This window comes from Ranitomeya imitator, chromosome 3 (genome assembly GCF_032444005.1).
Source record: "Ranitomeya imitator isolate aRanImi1 chromosome 3, aRanImi1.pri, whole genome shotgun sequence".
In the NCBI taxonomy this organism is placed as follows: domain Eukaryota; kingdom Metazoa; phylum Chordata; class Amphibia; order Anura; family Dendrobatidae; genus Ranitomeya; species Ranitomeya imitator.
In genome coordinates this window covers 41,159,274-41,186,179 of record NC_091284.1, presented here as the reverse complement: position 1 = coordinate 41,186,179, position 26,906 = coordinate 41,159,274, and the positions used below count along the sequence as shown (strand labels likewise).

At 45.0% G+C, this 26,906-nt stretch overlaps 1 protein-coding gene across 1 annotated transcript in view; it reads right to left on the bottom strand.

Annotated features, from left to right (window-relative positions):
• Nucleotides 1–16,005: 16,005 nt before the first annotated feature.
• BACH1 (BTB domain and CNC homolog 1) overlaps nt 16,006–26,906 on the bottom strand; it is a 29,425-nt gene continuing 18,524 nt past the window's right edge. The window contains exons 4-5 of the mRNA XM_069760821.1: nt 25,786–25,992; nt 16,006–17,625 (exon numbers count right to left, since the gene is read on the bottom strand). Coding sequence (XP_069616922.1) covers nt 17,227–17,625; nt 25,786–25,992 — 606 coding nt within the window. The 3' untranslated portion in view covers nt 16,006–17,226. The remainder of the gene's footprint in view (nt 17,626–25,785; nt 25,993–26,906) is intronic.

Below are 26,906 nucleotides of genomic sequence, written 5' to 3'. Positions count from 1 at the left end.
AAGAATTCAGAACCTCGCCATAATCCTGCTATGAGCCGGTGCACCGTATCGCTCTGCAATCACTGAAGTATGTGGCATTCATTGACTTACCTGCTGTTGTAAATTTGTCAAAAAAACTTTTTGTAATAGTTAATTCCGAGTTACATTAGAGGTGATTCCCTTAAAATTCGTAAAAAAAGATTTTTGAGCTAAAATTTGACAAAATGTTTACGCCTTCCGTCTCAGTCATCGGTTTGTTATACTAATGAGCAAAGATTACTGGTCTTTTCCTTTTGCCTTTTTTTTTGTATATATTTTTATTTGTAGGATTTAGGAGCATCATAGAATTCATGAAGAGTGTGAGCCGTAAATGTCATCGTGACGAGCATGGTGAGTCAAGACCGCAATAAACCTAGGACATAAAAGGTTGTTTTCCCAGAAGAACGTTGACTAGTCAACAAATCAAGCGGAGTCGCGGTGAGCGAGGATGGACTGCTGTGCTGTGATTATCGGCTGCTTCTCATCAAAGGGAAGAGAATTATGGAGTGGGAATAGCCAATATTGGAAGGGCTTTGTTTCATCAAATATGTCTTAAATAGAGCAATTCTACAGGATATTTTACAAATAATCGATAAATCAGATTCCAACATTTGCTTGGCGGCCAGATCTCCATCCAGTTGGTGCTGAATGGGGGCCAACTTACTTAGCGGGATGGGGTCAGAGACAGCTAGATATGCCATAAACATGGAGATGCTTTAAGGATATGCTCGGCTATCACAACAGTCAATACGTTGTAAAAGAGCAAAAAGCTTCCACGATTACTTGCTTCCATCAACATTGATGGACGTACATGGTCTCCGTTCACAAGGGAACCCATAAAACCCATAAGTTCATTTCTAGGGATTATTGTGTGTCCTTCCTGTGGACCCTTCTGCATTAGACACATTGGCAGTCGAACAACGCAAGTCATTGTTTTTCTTGAAAAACCTACATTTCCTTCTGCCTCATTAAGTAAAGGTGACTTGGTCCTCCTACTAGTCTTTAGCCTCATCCAGACCCCCAATAGGGCCATGTGTAGCACAGAGACATGGTATTCCAAAATTCCACCCAATGTATAGATTTGGTTAAAAATCTCTTCCAGTTCTGTGGATACATCTTCCATTGTGACATATGAGTTTCCACAGATCGAGACAATAAACAAACCCACTACACGGTCTGATCCTGCAGTTGCCTCCATTTTGCCCTTCGTCTCTGGGCAGAGCTGGTTTTAGAAAAAGTGTGACCCTGGGCAAATATTAGGAGTTGGGCCCAAACTGCTGATATATCACACATTTCACCATCACACGGAGGTATGTAAGGAGCGTTTACAGGAGCCGGTCATCTATATTCAAGCCGTTTGATGCATGGTTACCGGCCTTTTGTGCACAGGCTGATAAAGAACGATGGGGGTAGAAAGATCACAGATTTTGTCCTTGTACAAGATCCTGTTGTCAACAGCACATATCCTGTGTACAAGATGCGATGTGCTGCAGATAATGAGATTTGTTTAAGGAGATGATTAAAAGATGGATGAGCCTTTTGCATCCTCGTCTTCACTGCCGTTGTTAAATATAAATGACACACACTGCGTGTTACACACACACACACACACACTGCATGTTACACTACACAGCGAAATACTTCCAGGACATAGTGCGCCGGCGCATGCGCAGTAATGCTTTTCGGCTTTGCCCGCAATTGGGCACAGCATACTGCGCTTGCGCAAGGCAAGATTGCATTGCGCACGCGCGAACTATGAAGGACACCTACTCAAATTCCCAAAAATATTGCGGACGGCGGGGAAGGATGGGGTGGAGGAAAGAAGACGAAACACCGTCCATCTGACCGGACACAGGGCATTTACATAGCCCGCCAATTTGAGGCGACAGAGTCCCTTTAACTCAACATGCCGTAACAGAGGGAGCCAGCCACCGGGCAAGGAGGAAACAAAACCTAGCACTGGAGCCAGGACAGGTAAGGCTACGTTCACATTAGCGTTGTGCGCCGCTGCGTCGGCGACGCAACGCACAACGCACGCAAAAACGCACCAAAACGCATGCAAAAACGCTGCGTTTTGCGACGCATGCGTCGTTTTTTGCCGAAATTCGGACGCAAGAAAAATGCAACTTGTTGCGTTTTCTTGGTCCGACGCTTGCGGCAAAAAAAACGCATGCGTCGCACAACGCAACAAAAACGCATGCATCCCCCATGTTAAATATAGGGGCGCATGACGCATGCGTCGCCCGACGCAAACTAGCATAACGCTAGTGTGAACGTAGCCTAACACATCTCCCCTCTGGGGTACTAGTCACCAGTGATGGTCTGTGCTAGGTATGGACATGTTGAAGAAAACCATACCAAGAAGATGCAATCTCATCGTGATCCCTCTAGGTCAGAAACGATGCATTGCTTGTTGGTATGTGAGGACAGCACGTCACATCTACAGGTCCAACTCTAAGTAGCCAGAATGGCACATAAACATGTCGTGCAACTGGGCTGCGAGGAGTGTCGAGACTTGAAAGAAAGCACTGGACACATAGTTAACGAGTCCGGCGTATTCATGAGAGGAGCAATCATTGGTCTTCTGGGCACTTTTAAACAGCACAACACACCACACAACTGTGTGTGCAGCATATTTTTTTCAGGACAGGTAGCGTTCAGCCTACACAACCTTTTTTTGTGCCGTTTGAACTACTAGGAGTTTGGACTCATGGCTACTCTACACTGCCCTTACACCGGTCTGTAGATGCAAATAAAAAGGACATTATTCTCCTTCAGAGGCTTCCTCTTACCACCAATATTGCTGCATCATTTAGGAGCCCGTGAAGGTGAAGGTGTCAAGTCAAAGGACAATGGGCCCCTTCCCCCTATGTTGCACCGAGGCCCTCAAGTGCTGTGCTACCATTATACATGATGCATCCGATTGGCTCTTCCGTCAAATTTTTGACTATGTAGGAATAAGATAAGCAGAGGCGCATTAAATAAAGCCGAATATGCTGAAGCTTCGGGTGCAAGAGCTGGAAAGGAAAGTGATTAAATATAATCACCTTAGGGCAATGGATATAAGTTAAGCGCTAAAAGGGATGAAAAATAGGAGAATGTTTTGCTGCAGTAGAATAAACAAAATAAAAAAAACCTTAAAGAAACAGTCCAGTGATTTTTTTCTATCCCTGCCTCCCCATTTGATTATATAAAAAGAGTACAGATTGCAATAGACATAGGCCTTGATTCATGAAAGCAATTACACCAGGATTCGGGAATAAAAAAATAAAAAAAACTTTGAAAAGTTGCAAAATTTTTGCACAACACGGAGTTGAACAAACTTTTTTTTTTTTTTTTCAAATTTTAACTTGTTCATGCTAATTTTGTCCAGTTCCACCAAAGTGGGAATAGCTGGGGCAGAATGGTGGCATCTAATTCATGGTAAGTAGTGGTGTATTTTACACCAAAGACTGGAGTAGAAGAGGTGTAGACCTTCCATAGTGACTGGCGTGAACATCAGTGATTATGAATCGGTGCAATAATGTTATCACTGCCTCCACTTTGCTTCAAACTTATTTCCCAGATTTCACCGTATATTTTATCCTTCCCATCATGCATCAACACAACATTGCATTTGAGATTGGGGGGGGGGGGAACATTGTGCTTAGACTTCCCTCTCTGTTCTTCTAAAACTAATGTATCCTAAGTATACAGTCAGGAGGCTGCACTGCAACCTGCTACATTATAACTGTGTGGCAAGAGCTGTGCAGTCATCATCAGTAATTGTGATAATTGTTTGTGTCCTTCCCTTATGGAAAATGTTAGATACAATGAATGCAGTTTCATCATATAGTATATAAAGTACCAATAACTGAGATGGTGATCACATTCAGAGAATATTAAGCCATGTAATTCCCAGGGTTCTCCATGTGATCACATGACCCATCTGCAGAGAATGCTTGACCAGCCTCTCCATTCATCCAACTACTCATGGCTTTGGTTCTGAACCCTAGAGAATCGGTGCATAAGTACCCTACTCTGCCACATTGTGGAGAATTAACCCCTTCATCACTAGGAAATTATTTTCCAGGTCAGTATGATTATGGCGATTAAAAAAAAAAAAAACTATATTTTTTGGTCATTGGTGGAAAAAAAAATTAAAAATTTGTAAGAAAGAAAAAATTAGTTGGTCTCACCAATTGACCCTTAACTATTTTATTTTTTCCATCGACGGGAGGGGTGATAGGGCTTTTTTTTTTGCTTGGTGAGCTGATGTTTTGATAATACCATATTAGATAGCTGCGGCAAAAAAAATAAAATTCATAGAATGTTAGAGTTGGAAGATACCTCCAGATTCATCATGTCCAACCCCATGCTCAATGCAGGATTCACTAAACCATCTCAGACAGATGTCTGTCCAACCTCTGTGTGAAGACTTCCATTGAAGGAGAACTCACCACCTCTCGTGGCAGCCTGTTCCTCTCATTGATCACCCTCACTATCAAAAGGTTTTCTAATATCTACTCTGTACCTTCTCCCTTTCAGTTTCATTCCATTGCTTCTCGTGTTTCCATGTGCAAATCAGAATAACAATGATCCCTCTACAATGGGACAGCCTTTGAGATATACTGTATGTAAACAGTTTTTAAGTCTCCTCTTAGCCTTCTTTATTGCAAGATAAACATTCCCAGATCCTTTAACAATTCTTTGTAGGACATAATTTGCAGTCCACTCACCATCATAGTAGCTCTTCTCTGAACCTGCTCCAGTTTTTTAATCTTTTTTTTAAAATGTGGTGCCCAGAAGTGGACACAGTATTGCAGCTGAGGTCTGACCAAGGAGGAGTAGAGGGGGATAATAACTTCACGTGATCTAGACTCTATACTTCTCTTAATATACTACACTGACAGACACAGCAAACCTTCTTGCCACAGCTCGCATTGATGTGCCATCCTGGATGAGCTGCACTATCTGAGCCACTTGTGTGTGTTGTAAAGTCCATCTCATGCTACCACTAGTGTGAAGGCACAACCAACATTCAAAAGTGACCAAAACATCAGCCAGAAAGCATTGGTACTGAGATGTGGTCTGTGGTCCCCACCTGCAGAACCTCTCCTTTATTGAGTGTGTCATGATAATGTCTGTTGTCTATTCCATTTGCACAACAGCATGTGAAATTGATTGTCAATCAGTGTTGCTTCCTAAGTGGACAGTTCGATTTCACAGAAGTTTGATTTACTTGGAGTTATATTCCGTTGTTTAAGTGTTCCCTTTATTTTTTTTGAGATATATATATATATATATATATATATATATATATATATATATATATATATATATATATATATATCGCCACTTCTGCTATTCTGTAAACCCACACCTGCACCTGGAGCTGCCGACCCTCTGGGAGGCTTGGCAAGGTGAAAATAAAATGTAATTAACCACATTAAATCTGTACCTAGTTGTCAGTGAAAAATATATCGAAAAGTCGTGTTGCAGCTGCACATTCTGACTTTTATTTCCAGCTTTGTTGCGCTATTTAATTGCCGGCTGAAAAATTCATTGTGAGAGCGTTTCCGACAATAGGAACGTGCTGCCCTCTATAGCATTTCCAAATCACAACAGATGTTCCACAAAATGAGAACCAATTACACGACCAAACAAATGTCCTGCCGAGTCCAAAAAACAGTTGCATAATGCCTGGGTGATTTGGATGTAATTAGATTGCTGGACAGTCGCCAAACGCAGCATTATAGGAGTTTATGTGGCCGCATGCAGCACGGGGATGTTAATTATCGCTGTGGAAAGATCATTGGATTTCACGGCTTTGTCGGAGAACCAACAGAACCAGGACAGAGGACCGGCTCCAAGGTTTGTTTGTGGCTGGAAACAATGGTGACTTCTTATCAAACAGGAGTTAATTTAGTGTAACAATAATAGAATACTTAACGATTACAAAGAAATCAATTCAGTGACAACATAACACCCGGGAGGCGAAACTTGGGGCTATTAACATTTATGATTATGTTTTCCCATGTTTTTTATCCATCACTGAACAAAACAAGATTATATATATATATATATATATATATATATATATATATATATATATATATATATACTTCATTATACAGGAGGAAGAGGTGAGCTGTGACATCACCTATTGTGAATGATCTTCGGCATTGAATCCTGCATGTATCTATATATGTAAACATATCATTCATTCTCTGAGCTGAAATATCCTGCATGTCTATTGCTCCAGTCCCTGACAGCAAGCAGCTTGGATGGTAAACAGATCATTCATTCTCTGAGCTGAAATATCCTGCATGTCTATTGCTCCAGTCCCTGACAGCAAGCAGCTTGGATGGTATCTGAGTCATTCTATCTTCGGCATTGAATCCTGCATGTATCTATATATGTTAGTCATCCTATTATGCCTTTGTGTTTATAGATATTTAACTCACTTTTGCATGTCCTTACTCAGAGAGATCACATAACTGTTTCAAAGTGCTTTATGATCCATGTAGACCTGGACATTTGTTTATCTGATCACTACATTTATTGTGTCCTGTTGTCTCAACTGAGTTAGATTGATTGCTAACGAGCTTTAACACAAAAAAAAAAAAAAAAAAAAAGAGATCTAAGGGCTAGCCTTCTATAAATGTAGATGTAGCTTGGGGATGCATTCATGCAGGGGTGCATTCGTGCACTGTTATTCGTGTATTTTTTATTCAAAGTACTTTTTTTTCTAAGTACTCGGCAGTTATAACATGGCAGTTAGACAGGGCAGGAGACAGGTAAGAAAAACTAAATCTAATCCATATTCACTTGAAACAGCACAAATACTCACCATATTTATTTGTATAATCTATATTCTGGCTGCTGCATTCACTCACATTCACCGCCCTCGCATTAACTCTCTACACTCCATCCATATCGGCCCCTCTGTCCTTGCCTCTCCTATGTATAGCACTCATGCTCTGTTCACATTGCTTAACAGCACAGATCCATTCAGTCCCAACATCCAACACAAGAGACGCTCTCACAAATCACTTAACCATCTGCTCACTCTTTCGATCCTCCTTCTCCTAGTCGCTGGAGACATATCTCCAAACCCCGGCCCCCCATGTTATAGCCAGTCAAACCTCCCAATTGCTACACCCAGAAACCCCTCTAACCTTATTAATATTCCCTGCATGCCTGCTGTCTCTTTCAATTGTGCCCTTTGGAATTCTCGCTCTGTGTGTAATAAACTCTCCTTCATTCATGACTTCTTCCTTTCTAATTCTCTTAATCTCCTGGCTCTTACTGAAACCTGGATCCAGCAGTCAGACACCACCGCTGCTGCTGCTCTTTCATATGGTGGACTACACTTTTCTCATACCCCAAGATCAGACAACAGAGCAGGTGGAGGCGTTGGTCTGCTCCTTTCACCCAAATGTACTTTCCAAGTTATCCCCCAAGTACCCTCACTTGTCTTCCCTTCCTTTGAGGTCCATGTGGTCAGACTCTACGTCCCCTTCTCCATGCGAGTGGCGGTGGTGTATCGTCCTCCCGGCCCCTCTCATCAGTTCCTGGATCACTTTGCCACCTGGCTTCCACACTTTCTCTCCTGTGACACCCCCACCCTTATCATGGGTGATTTCAACATCCCCATTGCCTCTCCCCTCTCCCCATCTGCTTCTCACCTTTTATCTCTATCCTCCTCTTTTGGCCTCTCGCAGCATACTAACTCTCCAACACATGAAGATGGAAACTCCCTTGACTTGGTCTTCTCCCGACTTTGCTCAGTGGATGACTTCACAAACTCCCCTCTCCCGCTCTCTGACCACAACCTTCTTTCATTCTCTATCAAGAACTGCCATCCCGCTCAGGTCACCCCCACTTTCCACACCTATAGAAACATACAGGCCATTAACACCCAGAAACTTATGATGAACTTGCAGTCCTCATTGGCCCCTATTTCCTCCATCTCATGTCCTGATTCTGCATTGAAGCATTACAATGAAACCCTGCAAAGTGCTCTGGATGAAGCTGCTCCTCCTATACATAAAACAACTCGGCACAGACGGCAACAACCGTGGCACACGCTGCAAACACGTTTCCTGCAGCGGTGCTCCAGGTGCGCAGAACGTCTGTGGAGAAAATCTAATCTACCCGAAGATTTCATCCATTATAAGTTCATGCTAAAGACATACAATTCTGCCCTTCACCTCTCCAAACAAACCTACTTCAACACCCTCATCACCTCCCTGTCCAATAACCCTAAACGTCTCTTTGACACGTTCCAGTCCCTACTCAACCCAAGAGAGCAGGCCCCAACCACGGATCTCCGTGCTGACGATCTGGCCAATTACTTCAAAGAAAAAATTGACCACATTCGACAGGAAATCATCTCCCAATCTCTTCATACCATGCACTGTCCTCCCTCCCCCACTGCATCTAGTTCACTCTCTGACTTTGAAGCAGTTACAGAAGAAGAAGTAAGCAGGCTCCTTGCATCTTCGCGCCCGACCACTTGCACCAGTGACCCCATTCCGTCACATCTCCTCCAGTCCCTTTCCCCGGCTATCACCTCTCACCTAACAAAAATATTCAACCTTTCCCTCACTTCCGGTATTTTTCCCTCCTCATTTAAGCATGCCATCATACATCCATTACTTAAAAAACCATCCCTCGATCAAAACTGTGCCGCTAATTATAGACCTGTCTCTAATCTTCCCTTCATCTCTAAACTCCTCGAACGCCTGGTCCACTCCCGTCTTACCCGCTATCTCTCAGATAACTCTCTTCTCGACCCTCTTCAATCTGGCTTCCGCTCTTTACACTCTACTGAAACTGCCCTCATTAAAGTCTCTAATGACCTACTAACAGCTAAATCTAATGGTCACTACTCCATGCTAATTCTCTTGGATCTCTCTGCAGCATTTGACACTGTGGATCATCAGCTCCTCCTCACTATGCTCCGCTCCATCGGCCTCAAGGACACCGTTCTCTCCTGGTTCTCCTCCTATCTCTCTGACCGATCCTTCACTGTATGTTTTGCTGGTTCCTCCTCCTCTCACCTTCCCCTTACTGTTGGGGTTCCTCAAGGATCAGTCCTAGGCCCCCTACTCTTCTCGTTGTATACTGCCCCTATTGGACAAACAATCAGTAGATTTGGTTTCCAGTACCATCTCTATGCTGACGACACCCAATTATACACTTCTGCTCCCGATATCACACCGACCTTTTTAGAAAACACCAGTGATTGTCTTACCGCTGTCTCTAACATCATGTCCTCCCTCTATCTGAAACTAAACCTGTCAAAAACTGAACTCCTCGTGTTCTCTCCCTCTACTAACCTACCTTTGCCTGACATTGCCATCTCCGTGTGCGGTTCCACCATTACTCCAAAGCAACATGCCCGCTGCCTTGGGGTCATCCTTGATTCTGACCTTTCATTCACCCCCTACATCCGATCACTGGCTCGCTCTTCTTACCTGCATCTCAAAAACATTTCTAGAATTCGCCCTTTTCTTAATTTCGACTCTGCAAAAACTCTGACTGTTTCACTTATTCATTCTCGTCTGGACTATTGTAACTCTCTACTAATCGGTCTCCCTCTTGCAAAACTCTCCCCGCTCCAATCTGTCCTGAATGCTGCAGCCAGGATCATATTCCTCACCAACCGTTACACCGATGCCTCTACCTTGTGCCAGTCATTACACTGGCTACCCATCCACTCCAGAATCCAGTACAAAACTACTACCCTCATCCACAAAGCACTCCATGGCTCAGCACCACCCTACATCTCCTCCCTGGTATCAGTCTACCACCCTACCCGTGCCCTCCGCTCCGCTAATGACCTCAGGTTAGCATCCTCAATAATCAGAACCTCCCACTCCCGTCTCCAAGACTTTACACGTGCTGCGCCGATTCTTTGGAATGCACTACCTAGGTTAATACGATTAATCCCCAATCCCCACAGTTTTAAGCGTGCCCTAAAAACTCATTTGTTCAGACTGGCCTACCGCCTCAATGCATTAACCTAACGATCCCTGTGTGGCCTATTTATAATAAAAAAAAAAAAAAAAAAAAGGTTCCTCGCATCATGTTCTCATACACTTTATGCAGTATTAGCCCTCTGTGTCTGTACTGCTACATACTTAGGCAGGTAACTGGTTCATGCAGCTTTACATGAACACCTGAGCCTTACACTATAGCTGGTCCGAATAACTAAAGCAATTGTTACCATCCACCTCTCGTGTCTCCCCTTTTCCCCATAGTTTGTAAGCTTGCGAGCAGCAGGGCCCTCACTCCTCCTGGTATCTGTTTTGAACTGTATTTCTGTTATGCTGTAATGTTTATTGTCTGTACAAGTCCCCTCTATAATTTGTAAAGCGCTGCGGAATATGTTGGCGCTATATAAATAAAATTATTATTATTATTATTATTATTAATGGTGGATCCTGTGTTTTCTCCTGTATATAGAGGTGTTATCAGTCATTGTACAGGAGGAGGAGGTGAGCTGTGACATCACCTATTGTGAATGGTGGATCCTGATATATACTGTATATAGAGGTGTTATCAGTCATTGTACAGGAGGAGGAGGTGAGCTGTGACATCACCTATTGTGAATGGTGGATCCTGTGTTTTCTCCTGTATATAGAGGTGCTATCAGTCATTGTACAGGAGGAGGAGTTGAGCTGTGACATCACCTATTGTGAATTATGGATCCTGTGTTTTCTCCTGTATATAGAAGTGTTATCAGTCATTATACAGGAGGAAGAGGTGAGCTGTGACATCACCTATTGTGAATGGTGGATCCTGTGTTTTCTCCTGTATATAGAGGTGTTATCAGTCATTGTACAGGAGGAAGAGGTGAGCTGTGACATCACCTATTGTGAATGGTGGATCCTGTGTTTTCTCCTGTATATAGAGGTGTTATCAGTCATTGTACAGGAGGAAGAGGTGAGCTGTGACATCACCTATTGTGAATGGTGGATCCTGTGTTTTCTCCTGTATATAGATGTGTTAACAGTCATTGTACAGGAGGAGGAGTTGAGCTGTGACATCACCTATTGTGAATTATGGATCCTGTGTTTTCTCCTGTATATAGAAGTGTTATCAGTCATTGTACAGGAGGAGGTGAGCTGTGACATCACCTATTGTGAATGGTGGATCCTGTGTTATCTACTGTATATAGAGGTGTTATCAGTCATTGTACAGGAGTTGGAGGTGAGCTGTGACATCACCTATTGTGAATGCAAATATTTACTAAAAAAGAAAAGTCTTGGGAAGTGAAAGATCATAAGGATTATGAAAAAAAAAGAAAAACAATCTAAAAAAGTGCAATTGATGTGGTAAATAACTAAAATAATGAGTTCCAAACTTTCATACAATCTTTATTGCATTTATCTGTGCATCTAAAGTACAGTGAAAGATACCTGCAAATATGGCGCTATCTTATTACAATACTGAAACTTTATTGTCCTCACAGAAGTCATAAAACTTTATGGTATTAAAGGAGATTTCCCCCTTAGAAAAACTTTCATATTAAAAAAAACCCAAAACAAACAAAAAAAACCTGTGCTTTACTCACCCTCCCTGGGTACAGAGCTGTGTCTCCATCTGTAATGTTTGGTTGCAGTGGTGAAGTCATGTCGAGAGATCTGTAGCCAAACAACAGAGACCGGGGCAGCGATGGAGACACAGCTCTGCACTCCAGGAAAGCAAGTGAAGCATCAGGTTCTTTTGTTTGTTTGTTTTTTAAAACTCCCTGACCCTAGGGGTAAAACGTTTAACAATGGGATTAAAACATAGTTAAAGGGGAGATAGAAGTTGTTAAGAGAGATCATGGTAACAGCCGACTGCACGTATTCAATGGAATCCTTCATCTATCACTGTTAGTGGGTGGAGGATCGAGGGATCGGACGGAGGATCGAGGGATCGGACGGAGGATCGAGGGATCGGACGGAGGATCGAGGGATCGGACGGAGGATCGAGGGATCGGACGGAGGATCGAGGGATCGGACGGAGGATCGAGGGATCGGATGGAGGATCGAGGGATCGGAAGGAGGATCGAGGGATCGGACGGAGGATCGAGGGATCGGACGGAGGATCGAGGGATCGGACGGAGGATCGAGGGATCGGACGGAAGATCGAGGGATCGGACGGACGATCGAGGGATCGGACGGACGATCGAGGGATCGGACGGACGATCGAGGGATCGGACGGACGATCGAGCGATGGGATGGACGATCGAGGGATCGGATGGACGATCGAGGGATCGGATGGACGATCGAGGGATCGGATGGACGATCGAGGGATCGGATGGAAGATCGAGGGATCGGATGGAAGATCGAGGGATCGGATGGAAGATCGAGGGATCGGATGGACGATCGAGGGATCGGATGGACGATCGAGGGATCGGATGGACGATCGAGTGATCGGATGGACGATCGAGGGATCGGATGGACGATCGAGGGATCGGATGGAAGATCGAGGGATCGGATGGAAGATCGAGGGATCGGATGGAAGATCGAGGGATCGGATGGATGACCGACAGATCGGATGGATGACCGACAGATCGGATGGATGAAAGACGCCAGTGAATAGATGGAGTCGTCAGTGAATAGATGGAGTCGTCAGTTAGGCTTTTGTTACGTTGAGCAAGCAAGTTAGTGACCTTATTAATCGTTACACACTTCACATCATCAGCAAATCGTGTACCTTTATCTCTGAACATGACGCAGGCGTATGGCGGCTCTATAATATTCAGTACATGTCTAATAAACTTCCTTAATAAGACGGTTTAGCCTTAAGTCATTTTGTGCCTGCGGATTGTGGATAAATCAGTGACGAATAAAAGCAGAAGAAAAAGGAGATTTTCAGGCCAATACCCTGTTCACACTGCCGCTACTCTCTGTTCTGTTGGCTTTCAAATGGGTTTTTAGCTGAAAAAAAATACGGCCCTCTGGTGCACTACTAGTGCCAGAGAAATAGAATCCTGATGGACCTATTATAGGTTGATGGGATCCTTTAAAAAAAAAAAAAAAAAAATGACCGAAGAGTGACTGAGGGCTGGGAAGAGGAGAATATTATAATATATATATAATTTTACACATTTGCCCATCTCTAGTCATGACCCCTTCAAAAACAAATGAAGTGTCAACACCAATATGAACAGGGTCTGAAAAATAACGACAAGCATCAAAAAATAATAATATTAATATTATTTGTTGAGATATCCGCTAATCTTGGCATTGGGACAGTGTAACCAGTGATTGGCCCGAATGTTACGATCATGTGATATATTACCAGTGTTTCATTGGTTCAATCAGCAAGGTCACAATGAGGTGATGATGTACATTTATAGAGGACGTGTCCATTCTTCTAAATTCTTATGTTTTAGGAAACTACTTGATTCCCTTGTTTATGAAAAAAAAATTAAATAAATAAATAATGGAATTTTCCAGTTCCTCCGTTATTCCTCTTGGAAATGTATAATTCATAACAGCTGGACGCTGCCATTAAACGTTGTCATCGACGCACGTCCTCCCGACGCTGTGCGATCCGTGCTGACAGTGTGTATACGGCTTCCATTTCCAGGAGGAGTATCAGAGGAACCTCAAAATTTACAGTTCTAAGAAAAGGAGGTCCCAGATTATTATTATTTTTTAAGGGAATCCAGGTACTTAAGAATTTACTAAAACATAAACGTCAGAGTTGTCCTCTGTGTATATATATATATATATATATATATATATATATATATATATATATATATATATATATATATATATATATATATATATATATTCACTGTAAATTTTAAATAAAATAATAAAATTCACAAAAATATCCACTAAAAATTCTATAAAATAATAACTCACAACAAACCTCCCCAGACGTATACTTGTGTCTCCGGCTTATACACAGTACAGAAAGATTGCATAATATCGGATGCCGAACATGCATCCACCTCGGAGAACTCTACAAGTAAAAAACCAAATAAAAAACACAAAAAACATCAATATACATTTAATGCTTAGGTATAATGCACCCTGAAATCATCTGGAAATGAGGTAGTGTATGTATATGCATTTTGTCCATGATATTTAGCATTATTTTTCGACCACAGAAAGATATACAATTTTTTTTTTTACAAGATTAAAAGTAGCTGATGAGATTTTTTTTTTGTTGTCCAAAATTAGAAAAAAATGTTTATTTTATTTTTTTTTTTTAAATAGCGCCACCCTTGTCAAAGGTGGCTTCTTGTATTGCAGTTTAGCCTCACTGATGTAAATGAGGCTGAGGTGCAATACCAAATACAGACAGGTGTGGCACTGTTTTTTTGTTTTTTTTAATTAAAGGAGGAAACAATATTTTCCCCTAGACAAACCCTTGCAATACTCTGGCAAAAGATAAACCAGCGCAAGATTCCAGTGGATTATACTGCGTAACTTAAAAGAAAAAAAAATAATAATAATAATCACAATGTTATTAACATAGTTAAGCTTATAAAAAAAAAAATTAACACAATAAAAATGAATATGACTGTCTTAAATAATTTCTTAATTAAATTTTGGCAATTTTTTCCCCTTTATAATAATTTGTATTAAAAAAATAAAATAAAATAAAAATAAAAATCAAATCTTGCAATTTTCACTCTGGCCGCTGGGGCTATTTTAGATTCCAACTTGCTGTTCTTTAGAAAAGACTTTTTCAGCAGTCTCATTATCATCAGAGGCAGCATTACAACTACAGAGAACAAAAAAAAACAAAAAACAAAAAAAAATGCCTTAAACAAATATCCCTCCATACCGGCAGCTCGCTGATGTTTAAGAGAAAAGTTTTCAATGTTAGTGATACAATTCCAATTTTGAGGTAGCTACGGTAATTTTTTTTTTTTATTCAATATGAAGTAAAATGTTTTTTTTATTATTATTATTTATACACATTTTACTTCTTTTTTTTTTTAAATTAGTTTTTTTTTCTTTCCAAAGCAAAAAAATAAAAAATTATATATATATATATACACACATAGATAGATAGAATTTTTTTTCTACATAAAATATAATTCATTTCTGTAAACCAAAGAGTGAGAATTCTAAAAAAAAATAAAATAAAATAAAGATCACAGAATCATGCCAACAATTAATAGGCAAAAGTCATTATTTTAAGTGCTGGAAATTAGCACAAAAAAGCAAGGTTTTAAATAATTAGAAAAGATTTATATTCGTGCAACGAGCCTATTTACATGAGAATGCTTATTATTTTAATTTTCCTGCCAATTTTTATGCAGGCATTAAAAACTTATTGTGCTTTGCAGCATATCGAGAATTGAAAGGAACCTTAAGATAAAGTAACTGACGGTGGCGTAGATTTAGCAACATAAAACCAAAACTTACAGGTTCTTTTTTTTTTTTAAAGGAATTCTCTGGAATTACAAATATCAGACGAGTGGAAGGCCGATTCTCTACCGATCAGCCGACTGACGGGATCACAGCGCCATACTTTTAGTAGTGGACGCGCCTGGTATTGCAGCTCAATCTTGTTCATTTCAAGTCCCAGAGAGAAAATTAAAAAGCTAAATTGATTCATTACTTTACAACGACCCCCGAAAACCCCGTAGCAAGTGACTGCCCTAGAAGGGGAGGTGGTTCCCGGATTGTGACCCTCCCTATAGGCCATAGCAGAGAGGCATGAGGTGCTCCCGCTGTAGAGTGAATGTACCTTTCTTTTATTTTTTGCTGTAGTGCAGAGAATAAATCTAACGCTGCAGATCTAAGTTAGAAGCATAAAATGCAAAATAGAAAAAAAAAAATTATTTATTTTTCTAATACATTACCTAATAAAATAAATCACAAGCCAGACTTTCAATGTAGACAGAAGTCAAATGGGATCATTTCATTATTGCATTTGGGCCATTTTTGTCCATTTTTTGGCGTCTGTAACCAGTTTTTTTATTTGCACCAAATTATTCTTTTAATTTGTACCCGTTTGAAGTTTTTACTTGTGTTTTTATTTTTTAATTCTTGTAATGGTCACGTTACGAGGGGGGGGGGGGTGTTGTTTTTTTTTCATATTCTCGGGGCCAATTCAACAATTGTGACCTTTTTTTTTTAATGCAAATGTACTAATTAACAAGGTACAGAAGTTGTAGTAAAAAAAAAAAATAAAAAAAATGCAAAAATGCAATCAAATAAAGAAAAGGGACAAATGATGAACCCGGATGGAGTAGATTTACTTTTACTCCAATTTTGCTAAGAAGTAAGGAGAAGAATAATGGGATCTCAAAAGAAAGAGATCTAACTTTTAGCTGAGCAAAAATAAAGAGAAAAAAAAAAATCAAAACCACGAAAGAAGTTAGTGTCTCTTTAAGTATTAGAAGTTGGAATTCCATTATACTATCATATAATACTATTATAATATTAAGTTATAATAACTTTTTGGGTGGAAATTATTTCAAACCAAAAAGGGTCAAAAACAACAACAAACAAACAAAAACACAAAACAATTTTTGCCTATATTTAAACTAAAAGGGACTTATCAGGAGGGGACGGGTCCATTTTTGTTTCCCTACGGTCGCCACTAGAGGGAGCAAAGGAGCTTAGCGCATACACAATCCAGGCTAAATAGTGCACAGTCGGCCCCTAGTCTGGCGCGGCTGGTGGGTGCGAGCAGGCTATAGGTTTTTCTTTACTCTTTTGTGTATGGCATCAATAAGTCATAGAGAAGTAATAGACAGAATTGGGCAAAAAACAATTCGACAGCCTGACTGCCAGAGCAAATTAAAAGGTTTGCAGGGTTCTCGTCCGGTGGCTGTGGCACTACTGACGAGGCCACTGGACCACGGTCTTGCAAAACAATTTGCTCAACTCTAGTGATAGGGTTTATAGCAGTAACAAAAAATAAATGCATAGACGAAGTTAAAAAAAATAAAAATAAAAAACTTACTTGGGGGATATATAGCGGTAATATAATATTATAATTAATTTTTTTTTTGGGAATGCTATTGATCCGGATAGAGGTAAACTGGTGGACAAAATGGGATCTCCAGCATAATACTATATAAAATGAGGATGTATTCAAAAGACCCTCCCTCTGAATAGTTACTGAAAAATCTAATAAATTCAATCGGATTTCTTTATGGATGATGTATAGAAAAAAAAACAAACCAGAAAAATAAAATCTATTGCTTTGTATTAACATATAAACTCCCCCGTGTAGGAGTGTGTCCTAGTTTTGTTCATCAGTAGTGCATTGAGCAGTCACGGGATGTCGAAAATCAGTGCTGGACTGCCCGGGTCCGGCTGCTTCGGAGGTCAGGACGTGGCCGGTGTTCTGTACGCCGCCGTCGCCGGCACTGCGGTGCGGAGCCTCCACGTTGTTTGGTAGCCCTCCTGCGAATTCCTGTAATATGGCTTCACACTGGAGGAGCATTTTCCCCCTTTCCGGAGCCAGGAAGGACAAGGGACACTCCGAGCTGGAATATTTGGCTAGGACTTGTATCTGCTCGTGGCTCAGCGATGCTTCCTGGCACACCTGGTGGCACAGACCGGACAGGTTCTGCTTGGTCTCTCCCAATGTGGATAAAATTTGGTCCCGTTCCTTTAATAAATGGTGCTTTTCATTTTGCTGGAAAAATAAATAAAAAAACATCTATGAATAATAAACACAATTTTTATTTTATTTTCTTATTTTAGAAAGCAGAATGTAAATTCTTTGATGTGCCTCTCCCACCCAAGTGTAAATCACTGCAAAATGGGTATTTTTTGAGATTTTTTTTTTTTTTACAACACACCGTATATTATGATTAAAATTGAATAAAAAAAAATAAAAAAAACAACAAAGGATGAAAAAGTAAGTAAAAAACGGCATCAAATCAGCGTAAAAAAAAAAAAAAGAATAGAAAAGTGTTTTTTTCATGAGGATTTTTCATCCTGAATTATATGTGGACAGACAGCGCCTTCAGACTCTAGAGAAAAAGCAGGAGAGGGTAGATGGAGATGAGTGCACACATTGAATAATTACTTTTTTTTTTTTTGCAGTGTTTTGGTAAACAGGGCTGTACAGTCGGAGTCCATTTTCGTGGAGTCAGAGTCGGTATCATGGAAATTGAGGAGTCAGAGGTTTGGCTTACCGGCTCCACAGCCCTGCTGGTAAGTAAAAAGTTGCATAAAATACACATTTTTGATGCATTTTTTTTCCCTTTCATTTGAAGGCGTAAATAACGATGAAGGAATGGACACTGCAGATTTGAAAAAAAAAAAACTCTGATGGTTGAAATCTGCAGTGAAAAAAACATAGCGTGTGAACAAGCCTTAATCGAGGCAAGAAATCATTATTATTATTTTTTTTTGCGAGTGTGAATGCGCCAGGAATCTCGCCGTGGAGTGGGAATTCTAGCATGCCAGTCATGCCGTATCATCCGCGCGCGTTATCTGGCGTCAGCAGAGAGCACGGCCTCAGGCCGGACACACGCTAGATAACATACACGGGACCTGGTGCTTCACAGACCTCCGCTCTCTACGTGTTAACCCCTGGTGTTCTGCTTCATGCTAGTAAAAGGGTTCTCCTCTAAAACAGAAGATCCAGATCTGCATAGGAACAATAGAATGGAAAAAGTTGGGAGTTTAGAAAAACGAGGCTGCTTTTTACAGAAACAACAGGATTTTTGGTTGCTTACCGTAAAATCTGTTTCTCGGAGTCTCCATTGGGGGACACAGGAACCATGGGTGTATGCTTCTGCAACTAGGAGGCTGACACTATGCACAAAAAAGCAAGCTCCTCCTCTGCAGTGTACACCCCACCGACTGGCATTATACACTTCAGTTAGTGAGAAAGCAGTAGGAGAAAAACAATAAGGTTGAAACATAACCACAAACGTGAGAAGTGTAAACGTGAGAACAGTCATAGAACACAGAACAACAGAAACTGAGAAACATTGGGAGGGAGCTGTGTCCCCCAATGGAGGCTCCGAGAAACAGATTTTACGGTAAGCAACCAAAAATCCTGTTTTCTCTATCGCCTCTCATTGGGGGACACAGGAACCATGGGACATCCCAAAACAGTCTCTGGGTTGGGAAAAACAGACTTCCATCAGGTCAGAGGACTCACTACTGCCGCCTGCAAGATCCTTCTGCCTAGGCTGGCGTCCGTCGAAGCATAGGTATGGACCTTGTAAAATTTGGCGAACGTGTGAATGGAAGACTAGGTTGTCGCTTTGCTAAGCTGTAGGGCGGAAGCCCTGTGGTGCACCGCTCAGGAAGCGCCGTCTTCCTGGGTAGAGTGAGCCTTAATCCCAGGAGGGGGCACTCTGTTCTTGACCCAGTAAGCCTCCAAAATTGCCGTTCTGATCCAGCGAGCAATAGTCGCCTTGGAAGCCGGCAGACCTCTACGCATGCCATCAGGAATGACGAAAGGGAATCCGTCTTCCGGAAAGCGGCAGTTCTAGCCAGGTAGATCCTCACTGCCCTGACGAGGTCCAGCTTGTTCAACGATCGCTCCGGAGGATGAGTCGGAGCTGGACAAAAGGAAGGTAGAACAATGTCCTCGTTGAGGTGGAAGGTGGAAACCACCTTAGGAAGGAAGGAAGGCAGAGGCCTGAGGACCACCTTGTCCTGGTGGATAACCAAGAAAGAAGGTCGGCAAGAAAGGGCCGCCAACTCGGAAACGCAGCGCATAGAAGTGATGGCCACAGGAAAGGCCATCTTCCAAGATAGAACTGATAGGGAAACCTCCCTGAGAGGCTCAAAGGGTGAACCCCTCAGAGCGCCCAGCACAAGATTTAAATCCCATGAATCCACAGGGACCCTGTACGGAGGGACAGCGTGGGCTACTCCTTGAAGAAAGGTCTTAACCTGTGGCCGAGAAGATAACGTCTTCTGAAAAAGGATAGAGAGCGCAGAAACCTGGCCCTTTAGGGAACTAAGAGCAAGGCCCGAATCCAGTCCTGCCTGAAGGAAGGCCAAAATGGAAGGTAGGGAAAAGGACATAGGTGAAACGCGGTTGGACTCGCACCAACGGAAGTAAGCCTTCCAGGTATGATAGTAGATCCTGGAAGACGGAGGCTTCCTAGCTTGGATCATGGTATGAATCACCCGGTCCGAAAGGCCGGATGCTCTTAGAACTGCGGTCTCAACAGCCACGCTGTTAAACGGAGCGACCGAGAATTCGGGTGGCAGATCGGACCCTGGGACAGCAGATCGGGTCTGTCTGGAAGGCACCAGGGGGCGTCTGCGAAAAGATTGACGATCTCCACAAACCAAGCTCTCCTGAGCCAATCTGGGGCGATCAGAATGACCGGCACCCCCTCCGCCTTGATCTTTTTTAACAGCTTGGGAAGCAAGGGAAGGGGTGGGAACAGATAGGGGAGCACGAACTGCGACCAAAGAATGGCCAAAGCGTCGACGCCCACTGCGGGTGGACCTGGAGACAAACCGAGGGACCTTCCTGTTCATTCGGGACGCCGTGAGGTCTACGTCCGGAGTCCCCCATCGAAAACAAATCTGATGGAAGACCTCCTGATGCAAGGACCATTCCCCTGCCGCGAGGCCCTCGCGGCCGAGGAAGTTGGCGGCCCAATTGTCCACGCCGGGGATATGCACCGCGGATATCACCGGAACCGTTGCCTCTGCCCAGAGGAGGATCTTAAATACCTCGGCCAAGGAGCTCCGAGTCCCCACTGATGGTTGACATATGCCACCGCCGTGGCATTGTCCGTCTGGATTTGGATAGGTAGACGCCTGAGAATTCTTTCCCAGTGACGAAGGGAAAGAAAGATGGCCCGAATCTCGAGGACGTTGATCGGCAGAGAAGACTTCTGCGCCGACCAATGACCCTGAACAGTCAGGTAGCGAAACACTGCGCCCCAGCCGAGCAGGCTGGCATCCGTCGTCACCACCTGCCAGTGAACTGGAAGGAAGGAACTGCCTTGGGAGATAAGAGGTGACCACTAGTTGAGGAACCGTTTCACCCAGGGAGAGAGTCGGATCGGACGATCCAGGGACAAGACAGACCTGTCCCACTGTGACAGGATGGCCTGCTGAAGAGGTCATGAGTGAAATTGGGCAAAGGGAATTGCTTCCAATGTTGTTACCATCCTCCCCAGAACCTTCATGGCCGATCGGAAAGAGGGAAGCCGAGGACCCTGGAGCAAGCGTACGTCCCGACGAAGGATGGATCTCTTGTCCTCTGGAAGGAAGACTTTGGTCTGACAAGTGTCGAAGAGCATGCCCAGAAAGACGAGGAACAAGACAGGATTTCTTCTTGTTGACAAGCCACCCGAAATGGGCTAGTGTCGAGGACGATGGACAGGCTCTCGTGAGCCTGAGAAGAGGACGGAGCCTTGATGAGGATGTCGTCGAGGTATGGAAAAGGTACCAGTCCCCTGACCCTCAAGATGGCCATCAGCGCAGCCATGATTTTCGTGAAAACCCTGGGAGCGGTTGTGAGACTGAATGGCAGGGCGATGAACTGAAAATGGCCCTGGAGCACCGCAAAGCGCAGGAATCGGTGATATCCCGGGAATAAAGGGACATGGAGGAAGGTGTCCTGAATATCTATGGAACACAGAAATTCTTGAGCCTCCATGGAAACAATTACTGAACGAAGGGTTTCCATCCTGAAGTGTCTCAGACGAACTCTCTTGTTCAGAAATTTGAGATCCAGAATGGGACGAACCTTGCCGTCTTTTTTCGGTACCACAAAAAGATTGGAATAGAAACCTGTGAACCGTTCTTTTTCTGAGATGGGAACAATTACCCTGGTTTTGAGGAGAGAAGCGATGGCTGCGAAGAAACCCGGGTCTCTTGGAGGTCTGGATTCGAAGAAACGATCCCGGGGCCGTGAAATGAACTCTATTTTGTATCCCGAGGATACAACTTCCCTGACCCATGCGTCCTTTACTGAGGAGATCCAGACGTCCCTGAAGAAGTGGGCTGGGGTCTTGCCGTGAGTCATGCCGAGGTGGATCTTTCAGTCCTAGACCTGGAGGATCTACCCTGGGAGTAGCGAGAGCGCCAGGAAGGAGTGGGTCTAAAGGATACCGTCTTCTTCTCTTGACGTGCCTGTGGCTGCTGGGAAAAGGAGTTTGATGCCGCGAAGCGAAGAAAAGGCCGAAAGGACCGAAATTGCCATCTAGGAGGAGGGCGACGAGGTTTAGACTGGGGAAGAAGAGAACTTTTGTCCCCGGTGGCATCCTTAATGATTTGGTCCAGCTTAGAACCAAAGAGACGTGAACCTTGAAAAGCCAGGCTGGTAAGGGGCGTTTTAGAAGACAAGTCCGCCTGCCAGGCCTTGAGCCAAATGGTCCGGCGGATGGCAACAGCATTGCTGGACGCCCGAGCCGCACAAGACGCGGCATCCAGGGAGGCGGAGACCAGGTATTCACCCGCGTGAGAAATCTAGTTGGCAAGCTCCGCCAGCTGTCCGGGTGGAGCCCCGTCCAGGATGCCCCGACGGAGTTGTTTGGCCCATTTGGATATGGATTTTGAAACCCAAGTGGAAGCAAAAGCCGGGCATAGAGTAGCTGCAGCCGCTTCAAAGGCTGACTTCGCAAAGGATTCTATGACTATCGTTAGGATCCTTCAGAGATGCTCCGCCGGACAGTGGAAGGACCGTGTTGGTGGACAGCCTGGAAACTGGAGGATCCACCGAGGGAGAATCAGTCCAATTGGTGGTAAGTTCTGGAGAAAAGGGATATAAAACGCCAAGACACTTTCCCCTCTGAAAACGTCGGGTCGGATTCTCTCTTTCTCTGGTCATGATCTTGATCTCCTCGAATTCAGGGAGAGGAGCAAAATACTTGGAAGGTGGTTTAGCCCGTCTAAACGAAACCACCTGATCTGCGGGTTCCGTAGAGATCTCCTTGATGCCACAGGTCTGATTTATCGCTCCAATGAGATTCAGAACCATATCCCTCATGGTAGCGATTTGGTTAGAATCCAGCTCCGAAATATCCTCCGAGGGCGCATCAGAGAAGCCTCGCCTGACTCAGGGGAGGAGAACCGGGAGGAAGCTGACGTGGGGCGAGATGGAACGAGAAGAGGACTCAGACCGGGGTTCCTGTCTGGACCTTTTGCAGCTTATAATGGAGGGCTCGGACGGAGGCTACTGCGACCCGCTGGCTACTGCGGGAGCCTGCAGGGGAAATCGATCAAGCACGGACACCAGAGTCTGAGACACCCAAGCTAGATCCGCTACCGATTGTGATAGAGAGGAAGCCCAGCCTGGGGTGGGGGTATCACTCAAGCGGAGCGGCCGGGGGATCCTGGGCGGTAGGAACAATCGGGTTGCGTTAGGGGACAGTGGGGCAGAGGGGAGTGTCAGTCTGCAGTGCAGAGATGCTCGCGGCTGAAAACGGATTCCACGTGGAGGAAGTTGTCCGGCTTGCGGGTGGACCTCCGGGGAGAAGTAGCCCTTTAGGCAGGAAGGCGATGTGAGCTCCTGCCGCAATCCATGAAAACGCAGATGGCGACTGCTGAGAAAAACGCCAGAATGCGCGCTCTGAAAGGGGCGGAGCGGCAATGTGTGGCACCAAGCAGCGGAGTAGTGGAGAGGGCGGAATTGGTCGTGCGCCCAGGGACACAAAGATGGCGTCTGTGGACTGAGAAGAAAGATTGTTGGGCGGGAGAAAAGCCCGCCCTCAAAACCGGAAGTGTGCGGAGTCGCGGCGCCGGAAGTAGGCCCGGACAGAAGCCGGGGCCTAAATTAGAGGCATGCGACCGCCGGAGAGAGCCGCTGCGCTGAAGAACGAGCGGTGCGGCCGGCGGAAAGGGGAACAGCGCGGCTGCCTGCCAAGGCCGCCACGCCGGACAACAAAGGAACGTGCCCGCCGGAGGAATTAGGCAGCGGGGCTGCCTGTAGAGACCGCCGCGCCGGAGCGAGGAGGCAGAGCGGCCGCCCGCCACCGGAATAAAAGGCAGCGCGGCTGAAAAAGTCACCGCGCCGAAGGAAAGATAGGGCGGCCCCCCCGGAACAAGGAGGGGAAGCGAGGTGCCAGCAAGGCTGCTGCAGTGCAGCGACGATCCCTGCCCGTGGGACCCGCCGAACAAAACAGGACAAGGTAGCCTGGTAACTGCAGTCCTTAGTATAATAAAAAGGCCCAGAGGGATCCCTCTTTTGATTTCCTAACTGGGACGGGTGGGGGAAATACTCACCTCAATACTCCCACGCCGTCCGTTACTAACCTTAAACCGAGAAAGGTGTCAGACGTCCACGGAGCTGATGATGGACGTCCTCGTCTCCTCCAACCGACAGGCTCTGGTGGGCGAGTGGGTGGGGGATGGAGCCAGGACCGGACTTCTGAGCACGCTTGCGTGCTAGGATCTTGGTCCTGCTGTCAGATCTATGAGGATACGGGGTGGCAGTACACGCCGTACTCATAGTCCGTATTGTGGGATTACAGGTGTGACTGCTCACCCTGTATCGCTCCGGAAAACCTGAAAGAAAACGACACACATTGAGGTAGATAAGGGTTTAATGAAAGACCCGTGTCCACCTCCTACTGACACTAAGCTAAACTGAAGAGTATAATGCCAGTCGGTGGGGTGTACACTGCAGAGGAGGAGCTAACATTTTTTGTGCATAGTGTCAGCCTCCTAGTAGCAGCAGCATACACCCCATGGTTCCTGTGTCCCCCAATGAAAGGCGATAGACAAAGTTCTATTCTTGCCCAGGTGAAAAGATCCACTATAAAAGTATCGGGACAATCCTCAATCACCGAATTCTAGTTTTTCATTCAGTCCCACTGCCCCTGCGCTATAACCTCTGCCCCCCGGGGTAATAGCTGGTGGTGCAGAGCTTCCCGATACCAGCGCGGTGATGTAATAGGAGCCACCGGGGTAACAAGTCCGTCCACAACATTTCTCCTCCCCTAAATCTTTCCCCCATCACCTGTGAGTGATATTATTGGGAAGTGGAAGGAACTGCAGCAACTCGGCCACAAAGTGGAGACCCCGTAATGTTACAGAGCAGGGGGCTGAGTGCTGAGGATCAGGTGGCAGAAAAGTCACCACCGCTCTGCTGATCCCATAGCTGCAGAGTGCAGACCTCGTCTAGTATAACTGCAGCACAAACACTGCATCCTTGCCAGGAGCTTCATAGCCGAGCAGCTGCATGCAGCCGTACATCACCAAGCACAATGCAGAGCGTCGGATGGAGTGATGTAAAGCCGCCACCACTGGACTCTGGAGGAAATGTGTTCACGCTTCTGTCTGATATCTGATGGAGGACGTTACCCCTGGATTGCATTGTGCTCACTGTACGGATGGTGAAGGATGATAATGCTGTGGACTTGTTTAAGGAAAATCTGAATGCTTCAGCGCAAGACAAATGTGGACAATTGTAGCTTTCAGCTTGAGAACAGTTTGGGGAAGTCCCCTCTCTGTTCCCCGTGCATAAGGTCCATACAGACAGGAGTTTATCATGGAAGAATGGACCTCAGCCTCATGAAACACCATGGGATAAACTAAACCAGAGGTTGTGAGCCCGACGTCTCCCCAACATCAGTACCCGACCTCACAAATGCTCTTCTACATTTTTTTAACTGCAATCACTGACAAATGAAGCACAGTATACGCCATAAGTGTCTGAGAACCGTGGCCCACCTCTGGGACCTCCACCCATCTTCTGGCATCGCCGGGGCTGGCACAGTTGTTGTGTATGGGCCGACCTCATTCATTTGTTTGAAATGTTTCGAAAACCGCCGAATCCGTATGCTCTCAAAGGGCAAGAACGCCGGCCAATGTCCACACAAGCTATATTCTGTTTTCGCGCCTGGACGGCAGAACTCACCAGCTTCCGTATCTCCGTCTCCAGGTTTTGGATGCAGTCCAGCTTTCTTTTCCGGCAGCGCTGAGCAGCAATCCTGTTCTTACTCCGCCGGCGTATGTCGTGGACACAGTCCAGCTGCTCGGGACTGAGCTTGTGCATTTTTACCAAAGACTGGAAGTCGTATCGTGAAAGTGAGATTATTTTCTGAGAGTTGAATGGCAGTTTTTTCTAGAACAAGGAAAAAAAATATCAATAAATTTAGAAGAAAAGCACAAATCTGCAGACTGGGCAGTGACGATAAAAGGATTACTGTGATTGCCAATACTATTTCATGCAAATCCCAGCCCACGGCATCTGATCCGACGGCACGGGTCATCACTGAGGCTGTGCGTTGTCATTGCTGGTACGTCCTGCAGACGCTACTGAGAAGTATAATTAATAAGAAGAACAGCTCTGTCTACTTTATTTCTTACATTCAGATGCGACAGAATGGGGAAAAAAGGCAGAAAACTGGACGAGCAGCCTGAGCCGCCTGCCGCAGCCCCACCACCGCAGCCCCACCGCCCGCAGCCCGAGCCTCACCGCCAGCAGCCCGAGCCCCACCGCCAACAGCCCGAGCCCCACCACCTGCAGCACGAGCCCCACCGTCCGCAGCCCCACCGCCCGCAGCACGAGCCCCATCGCCAGCAGCCCGAGCCCCACCGCCAGCAGCACGAGCCCCACCGCCAGCAGCACGAGCCCCACCGCCAGCAGCACGAGCCCCACCGCCAGCAGCACGAGCCCCACCGCCAGCAGCACGAGCCCCACCGCCAGCAGCACGAGCCCCACCGCCAGCAGCACGAGCCCCACCGCCAGCAGCACGAGCCCCACCGCCAGCAGCACGAGCCCCACCGCCAGCAGCACGAGCCCCACCGCCAGCAGCACGAGCCCCACCGCCAGCAGCACGAGCCCCACCGCCAGAGGAAAACGACCTGCGTTGTACATACAAAATATCAACTTAATCTTAATTAATTTTTAGAGCAGATTTCAATCTAGATTTGCATAAATATTTTTTTTTTTTTTACAATTTTTAATGGTTTAGTACAAGAAAATTGTTGCTCTTGTGGTTAGCCGCTGGCTCTCATCTACAGTCATAACCCCTT